General features: G+C 55.3%; 1 protein-coding gene across 2 annotated transcripts in view; it reads left to right on the forward strand.

Annotated features, from left to right (window-relative positions):
- Positions 1–8,588, forward strand: part of LAMC3 (laminin subunit gamma 3) — a 58,539-nt gene that overhangs the window by 46,608 nt on the left and 3,343 nt on the right. Inside the window, exons 19-27 of one of the 2 annotated variants that reach the window (XM_077851092.1) lie at positions 39–244; positions 621–697; positions 1,154–1,288; positions 2,412–2,559; positions 3,535–3,714; positions 3,865–3,967; positions 6,667–6,866; positions 7,431–7,577; positions 7,684–7,783. In XM_077851092.1, coding sequence (XP_077707218.1) covers positions 39–244; positions 621–697; positions 1,154–1,288; positions 2,412–2,559; positions 3,535–3,714; positions 3,865–3,967; positions 6,667–6,866; positions 7,431–7,577; positions 7,684–7,783 — 1,296 coding nt within the window. The remainder of the gene's footprint in view (positions 1–38; positions 245–620; positions 698–1,153; positions 1,289–2,411; positions 2,560–3,534; positions 3,715–3,864; positions 3,968–6,666; positions 6,867–7,430; positions 7,578–7,683; positions 7,784–8,588) is intronic. The other variant, XM_077851093.1, reaches the window with a different exon arrangement.

The raw sequence follows: 8,588 nt of genomic DNA on the forward strand, positions 1-8,588 counted from the left end.
TTGTTCTGTGACCCCTGGACTTTGTGGGCTTCATGCAGGAGCCTGGGAAGTCTTCCTGGAGCAGGTGACAGGCCTCAAGGATGCTGTGAAGGCTGCCCGGGAGCAGCTGCGGGCTCTGAGCAGAGGTGCCAGCTGTGCCCAGGCCCAAACAGAGAAGACCTGCATCCAGCTGGCAGACCTTGACACAGTGTTGGAGTCCTCAGAAGAGGAGATTCTGCAGGCGGCCACTGTCCTCAAGTCCCTGGTACCGCAGGGGCCCCTCCGCACCACCTGTCCTGGGCTTACTGTGGGAATCTGGTGGCCTGAGGTGTGCCTCTTTGGAGAGGTTCAGTTTCCTCATGTGCAGAATGGGGGTCACATAGTATCCCTTCTGCTGACTCAGTGGGCTACTGTCTACATAGAACAAGGCATGTTCCAGGCGGACAGTGAATGCCCATCAAATGGGTGGTGGGTGTCATTCCTGTTGTTTCCACATTCTGGGGCTCTGTTCACTGGGTGCTGACTTTGAGGCTTTTATGAAACAACTGGCATGGTCTGGTTCTCCCAGTAATTTAACCAGACGAGGCCCTTGCCTTTCAGGGATGGCCGTCATTCCTCCTCTCTCACTCTCTTCTTTAAAGGTGATTCCTCAGAATGGACCCAGCCAGCCCACCACCTGGAGCCACCTCGCCACAGAGGCCCGTGCTCTTGCCAGAAGGTTAGACCCCAAGTCCCAGGAGCCTGCTGAGGTCCTGCCCACACAGTCATGAAGGGAGCCCAGCCCTTTCCCTGCCCCTGGTTCTGGGGTCAGGGTCAACCTCACAGGTGTCCCTCTGCCCAGATCCAGACCTAGGCTGTCCTGAGCACCCTCCTCTGTGATGTCTTTATTAGGGTCATCATATCATTATTGTCCAAACTGAGATTTAATGTGTGGTAAAAGGCCCTCTTGACCATTATGCCAGGATAATAGGCATAAACTCTATGTAACAGGAAGTGGGGTATGGATCCCTTCCCATCAGCCTTCACTGTGTGTCAGGTGGGAAAGAGGAGACTGGCCTTCGGGGCTGGACTGCTTGGGATGGTGGAAGACCCACGTGGTGGGAGGTGTGGGCTCGGGAACACACTCCCTTCTGTGTGAGTGGTTGATGACCGCCAGGTGGGCATTTCCATACAGCCACAAGGACGCCACTGCCAAGATCAAGGCCACTGCTCGGAGGGCTCTAGTTGCTTCCAACACCAGTTACGCCCTTCTCTGGAGTCTAGTAGAGGGCAGAATGGCCTTGGAGGCCCAGCGGGAACTAGAGGACAGGTGAGGCCTCCTGGGTGTGGGTTAGGGCTTGAATTGGCTTCCTGCAGCTGATGGATCCTAGGCCCAGAACTGGCTTCCTTTATTCTTTCAATGGGAGTGGGGGAATGTCTGAGGTCTTGGGCTGACTGGGTGGTGAGTTACAGGAACCCACTTATGCCTGGGGGTGTGGCTCAGCCTCTGGAGAGAAGGGACGAGAACTTGAACCAGGAAGGTCCAGAGCAGCACCATTCTCTCTCACTCCTGCAGCATCCCCCAGCCCCGCTCTACCCGCTCCCCCCCCCCCCCCCCCCCAGGCAGCTCCTCCTGTCAGGCAGCAGCTTCCTGCTTGGCCTCTGCTTCTCTGCTCTGGGTGACACTCCTATGTCCTCCGCAGTCAAAGGGTCAGGAGAGACCCAGCAAGGTCTCATAAATCCCAGGTTGACTTCCTAGATGAGAGAATCTGAGACCCACCTCCCATCAGGTAGCCATCCCTGAGCCCACTGGCGTGGGTGAGGTGAGGTCCCATGACTCATTCCTGGGACAGCGGTGGGGACCCCGGCTCTCTGAGAAGTGGGGAGGGAGAAGAGACAGTGGTGGGGGACCGTGCCCCAGCAGTGCCCATGATGGAGCTGGGCAGGAAGGTTGTGGACAGCTGGAAAGTCCTAGGTGGTTGATTCCAGCACCTTGGTGCTGATGGAGCCCCAGAGCGACCATGCAGCCCAGGACTCTGCATCTATCTGGAGAGCAGCATGCCCAAGGTCACCCAAGGGCACAGCCCAGCCAAGACCAGGGCCTGGGCTGAGGTCCCTTCCTCCGCACCAGCACCGCACCTAGCATTTACTGGTTAGTGATTCAGCCAGAGGCTCCAAACATTTGCAAAACAGATGATTCTCAGGCGGAAACCAAGGGCAAGCCCCTTCAGAAAAGAGTGCTTGAATTGAATGAATGAAGAAACAAGATGTGGTGCCTCTTCTGCCGAATAGCAGCCAGTTTCTGAGGCCAGCTGCTGGGTGCTGAGCCTGCAGAGGACGGCTCTGCCTGGGAAGTTACAGATGGCTCCAGAGAGGGGTGGGGGGCAGCCATGGGGAAGGATGGCCCCGTGCCCCGCCCCACCCTGTGAGCCACCTCTGCTGTCTTCTCTCAGGTACCAGGATGTCCAGGCGGCCCAGAAGGCGCTGGGCACAGCCGCGGCAGAGGTGCTGCCTGAAGCGGAGAAGGCGCTGGCCACCGTACAGCGAGTCGGTGTAGACGCAGCCCCGCGCCTGGCCTTGCTGGCTGCACCCATGGCACTGGTCAGCCTGGCCAGGCAGTCCTTGGAGCTCCAAGGGGGTGGGAGGGCGTGGGGGTGGGTGGCTGTGGCAGCTGGGAAACCAGTGCGGCCCAGGCAGAGGCAGATGATGTAGCTTATCTTTATTTGGCAGTCGATTTAAAACGAGATAATCTACCTCCGAGGCTTGGCGGGGCACCTGCCTGGCATGGAATTAGGGCTCGGCCAGTCTTTGTTGTTGATTGTGGTGATAATAGCGAGGCTGGGACTATTCTTGGTAGTGGCATTAGCAAAGACATGGGATCAAATCCCAGCCCCGCTGCTCCAGATCTGTGACCTTGGCCAAGGACTCCACCCAGCCTCCTCCTGCTCTGGTTAAGTCCTCTGTCAGAGCTTGCCCATCAGGTTACATTAGGGCTGCGTCCAAGGGGGCCGGGAGACGATTCATAAGTAATGGGCAAGGTGGGCGTACCGCTGGTCGGCCCTCTGAATAAATCAGCTCCATCGTAATCCTGAAATCCCACAACTCAGAAACTGCACTTTAAGGATGAGATTAAGCTTCTACAAATGCATTTGGGGCAAAACTTGACCAACCCGAAGCTGTTTATTTGGGGTCTTCGCTTCCCTGCTCCTGAACACGAAGAGTACTATGCAGGTGTTAAAGGGGTTGACCCTGAGCGTGGCCCCAGTTGCCGCCGAAGGTGCCAGAGGATGGGCAGTACTTGCACAGTCTGCTTCTCTCGAGTCAGGAAAGTTCTAAATGTGGAGGCACATCGGGCCCCAGGGTTTCCACTGAGACTGTGGGCCTGGGGAAGGAAGTACAGGTCAGGGAGGCCTCACTTCTAGTAACTAGTAGAGCTGGAGTAGAGACAGGTTCCCCTGCCTGGTATCCCCACCCTGGCCCCCCTGCTTCCTGGGGTCCACATGCAGTGCCCCCCCATTCCCGTCCCCAGGCTGCCTCTCACCCACTGGAGGGTCTGCCCCACAACCTTCCTACCAGGTCCTGCCTGAGCCTGCCATCTCCCTGCAGCCCCAGAAGTCCCAGGCTGGGGCCCTGGACCTGAAAGTTCAGGCCTTGGAGAAGACGGTCACATCCAGAGAGCGGGTGGTCACCGAGGCTGCCTGGGCCCTCCAGGCCACTGCCCAGGCTATGCTGCACAAGACCCAGCCCCTCATGCAGGTGGGCTCTTGGTGGGGGCTGCCCTGAGGGTGTCCTGGGGTAGGGGACAGGTTTGGGAGAGGAGAGGGCAAAGACCAGGGAGAGTTCTTTCTATCCCTCCAGTGTCTCCCACCTGTAACCCCCTGCCCAGCCTCTCTCCTCTCTCTCCAGCTACGCCAGGAGGCCAGAGCTGCCCTGACCCGGGCTTCCTCGTCTGTCCAGGCCGCCACAGTGACTGTCATGGGAGCCAGGACCCTGCTGGCTGATCTGGAAGGTACACATGATCCTTGCTGAGCCCTGGGCGTCTTGATGCCCAAATGTCCGTGACAGCCACCTGGACTCCTGCCTCAGCCCTAGCAGCTTGGCTCTGGGGACAAGAAGGCGACAAAAGTCCAGCTGTGTGGGCATAAGCCAAACAGCCCATTCCTCCCAGCCAGGACCTCTCCCAGGGCTGCTTGTCTTTCCTTCAAACACCACTCACGGGTACCCTCCCACGTGGCCATCAGTCATCAGACCACACAAAACCGTCAGGGCCGGAAGAGATTCTGATGCCGTCGACCGTCTGTCCCTGGTCTAGTATTCCTATGCCAGGGGTCCTGTCCAACCGGTACAAGGGCTACCACAGTCTGGTGTTCAGCTGGGGCAATAGGAAAGGAGGCAGAGCTCTCTTTAGAAGGGGGTGTGGGTTTATTTTATTTATTTATTTATTTATTTAATTTATTTATAAATAAATAAAATATTTTTTAAAAAAGGGGGGGTTGATGCCAATCCAGGTCTCCTCTGAGCTGTAGGAAAATGAGGCTAAGTGGTCCCATTTTATAGATGTGTAGACCCAGGAGAGGGATTGATAACTCCCCAGGGTCAGTGGTGTGCCAAATGGAAACCGTCCCATGTTAGGGTCCTCCAGCTCCGCGTCCCCCTACGGAATAGGCTTGTCTGATGTCCTCTTTGCTGCAGACAGAAGACCCCTCACCCTTTATCTCGGTGCCAGTGAACTGGGTAAGGCAGGAGCACGCTCAGCCCCAGAGGCCTCTTGGGGTCTGAGATCAGGAGTCAGACTCTGTGGCCCTAGTGGATCTATGGCTTTCCTCCCCAACTCCATTCGCTGCCCCTGAGAGATGTGGGTCCCACCATGGACCCCTGCCCTCTGGGCCAGAGGGCAAGCTGGTCGGTGCCTCCTGTTCTCTGTCCCTCTGCGGTCTGAAGTCCCAGTCACCCATGGGTCAGGGGGCTTCTCATGGGGAAGGCATGGCTGTGTGCACTTGCCTCTGAGTCGTGTTTAGGAAAATGTAAATTCAGTGATACTAGTGGTAGAATATTAGGACTTTAGAACATAAAATATTTTTAAGGGTTGCTAAAACCATATGCTGCCCCCCACACCCGCCTTCTGCTGGGCTGCCTCCAGTGATGCGTGCTCACTAGCTCATGAGGCATCACCTTCTCATTGTCAGACATACATACTGCATGGACATTGGCCTCCCTGGTGCAGTACCACGATCCACAAAAGGACTCATCTCAACCCGCTAACCCGGGCTCTTTTCCCCGTTCCTGCCCCCTTTCAGAAACACCTCCTTTCACCAACACTTGGCCTGTGCTCAATTGGTATTCAGGATGCAAGGAAAATTGACTGAGCAAAATATGGAGCAGCCTTCCCCAGGGTGTGGCCCTGGGCCCTTAGCCCAGATCCGGAGTCAGGCTCTGTGGTCCTAGTGGCTCTATGGCTTTCCTCCCCAACTCCATCTGCTGTCCCTAAGAGATGTGAGTCCCACCACGGACCTCTGCCCTCTGGGGGAATGTGGGCATGCTGTGCCAACAGTGGGTTTGTGTTCAGATCAGTTTAGGAAATGTCGCTATTATAGTGCCCTCTCGAGGCCACACAGTGCGCACCCTAGGGTAGTAAAGGCCCTGAGAAGTCCTGCAATAGGGAAACCTGGTTCTCTTTATTTAAACTTGATTGACATTTCCTCCTGACGCTTAGAGTTAGGACTCCAAGGATTGCATTTTAAGAAATGCCAATTTTGTACACAAGAAACAAATCTAATTTCCAGATTATCTTCATAGAAAATTATGTGACATTCTGCCTTAGAAGGTTTGATTCATTTTAAAAATTGGCTATAATCAGTACTCCTGATTTCCCTTGAATTTTATCTGAACGAAAGGGCAAAAGTCTTCTTTACAGAGACAAGCTACTTCTTTTTAGGTAAGAAAACCTATGCAAATCATAATACTTTCCCTTTTTATCTTGGCTGCTAGGAAGCTCAGAGGTAAGTAGAGCATTCAATGCCTGCAATATCATTATCCTAATTTTCTGGCACTTCTTCCTCCCTTCCTTCCTTATCCCCCCAGTTGCACGTGGCCCTTAGTTTTTTTATTTTAATGGTCAAGTTGTTGACTTACCTATCACTGTAAGCTGCCCCAAAGCCCTTATAGGAATAAGTGGTCATAGAAACAAAGGGCTGAATGGATTCACTGAGTGCCGCGCTGTGGCTCCCCATCCATTCCCACCCCTGGCCCAGCCATTGACCACCATGTAATCTCGAGATTTTAATAAACATCATAATATACTATGAATCTTTAAATTCACTGAGCAGGGGACACCTGGGTGGCTCAGTTGGTTGGTGTCTGCCTTTGGTTTGGGTCATGATCTCAGGGCCCTGGAATCGAGTCCCATGTTGGGCTCCCTGCTCAGGGGGAGTCTGTTTCTTCCTCTCCCTGTGCCCCTCCCCACAGATCCAGTACTCTCTCTCTCTCTCAAATAAATAAATAAAATGAAATAAAAATCACTGAGCAGTACATCTTGCTCATTATTTGTTTATTTCCCAAACAAGCCTCAGAAGGTAGCTCTCTTGCATCTAGAACCTCCACTCACATCGTCTGCAGGCCTGAGGCTGGTTGGGTGTCTGGCCGTGGCTGCCGGGCAGGCTCTTGAGGCACAAGCCCGCCTTGCTGACACAGCCTCCCCCGGGTTTGCAGGAATGAAGCGGCAGTTTCCTCAGCCCAAGGACCCGGCCACGCTGGGGAGGAAGGCAGGCTCGGTCAGGGGCAGGCTTCTCACAGACTTGAAAAAGAAGACCAAGCAGGCAGAGAGGATGCTGGGAAATGCAGCGTCTGTCTCCGCCAGTGCCAAGAAGAAGGGCCAGGAAGCCGAGACGTTGGCCAAGGACAGTGCTAAGGTCAGGGCCATGGAGGTGTGACCACAGTGATGTCCCTGCTCCTGGGCCTGTGGGAGGACTGTCCTATAAGAGCTGCCCTTCTGTAGGTGAAACGTGGTCCCTACAGCCCTGCGCCCTTCTGTATAGACAATGCTGAATGCTCCACACTTACTAAGGGCTCAGTGGATCCCAGGCTCTGAGCCCTGGAGTATCATGCAAGTGACCCTGTTGATCCCCCAAGAAATAGGTGTCACTATTATCCCCATGGGACAGGTGAGTACCCTGAGGATCAGCCGGGTTTCGTTAATGCATCACCAGGGCTCTCACCTAGGTCTATTTTGCTTTATTCCCCCAAACTTCTAGGTCCTTGTTGTTTAGTTGGGGCCAAGGTCTAATCCAGGTGCATCCCTCTGGTCCCCCGCTAGCTTTGTGTGTCTGGCCAGCATCTAGTACATGTTTGTGGAATGAATGTATGGTGCAGGGCACAAACTGGTGCCTGCTTGGCATGATGGCCTTGACTGCTCTTTACCTGCTCTTTACTCCACTCACCCTCTGCTGCCCCCCCACTGCCGCCCGCCCCCACAGCTCGCCAAGGCCTTGCTCAGGGAGGGCAAGCAGAAGCACCGGCGGGCAGGCCGGCTCTCCAGCCAGGTGCAGACAACGCTCCGACAGGCTTCCCAGCAGGTGCTAGCTTCAGGGGACCGCAGGCAGGAGCTGGAGGCAGCTGGGCAGGTATGTGTGCCAAGGACCCCCCCACACACCGCACACACTCCCATGTCCCCCTGGCCCCCTGAACTGACAGGAGCCCTGTTCAAGCTTTCCCTTCCTCCCTCCCCAGGTGGGTGCCAGGCTGAATGCCGTGGAGCAGCAGATCTGGGAATCACGGACCTCCCTGGAGAAGGACGTCAAGGTCTTGTCGGAGCTGCTCGCCAGGCTGGGTAAGGAGACCCTTGGGTCCCTGGAGCACCTTCAGGACTTCTGGGAGGCTGAGCCCTAGAGAAGATCTCCCCCTCAGCCACGAAGGTCCCCCATCCTCGGCCAAAAGCATTTGTAATAAGCCCAGGACCCCAGGCAAGGAGGGGCTGGCATCCCCAGGCCGGTCACCATGTGCCTCCAAGGGCCAGTAGTCTGGTTGGGGGAGGAGGACGCAGAAAACCTAGCACACAGACCATTGCGGGTACCACAGGAGCAGGAGCAGATTGGCCCTGAGTGCTTGAGGGTTTCGGAGGAGCATGGATGTCACAGAAGCAAGTGTGCTGTCGAGGATCAAGGTGCTGGCTTGGAATCAGACCAAGACTCAAGTCTATGCTTTCCCATCCTGGGCTGTGAGAAAACCACTTGGGAAACCCACTCCACCTCTCTGAGCCTCAGTCCCCTCATCAGTAAAATGGGAGTAGACCCTTGCATGATTTAGAAAGTGCTTGCCACGCTGTGTGGCAAGAGCCAGCGAGCAGCAGCTGCTCTCGGGGGAGGGAGAATGGAGATGAGCCACGGCAAGGAGACATTTCAGATGAAGGGGACAGTGTGCAGCAAGGCCCAGAGGCCTCAGAGCAGGGTGCGGGGGCAGCAGGCCTGCATTTTTTAAAATGGTGGTAAAATACATAATGCAACATTGGCCTCTTTAACCATCTTCAAGCATACGGTTCAGGGGCGTTACATACATTCGCACTGTTGTGCAGCCGTCCCCACCCTCTGTCTCCGGAACTTTCTCATCTTCTCAACCCGAAACACTCTGCACCCATC

Source organism: Canis aureus, chromosome 16, assembly GCF_053574225.1.
Source record: "Canis aureus isolate CA01 chromosome 16, VMU_Caureus_v.1.0, whole genome shotgun sequence".
Taxonomy (NCBI): Eukaryota; Metazoa; Chordata; class Mammalia; order Carnivora; family Canidae; genus Canis; species Canis aureus.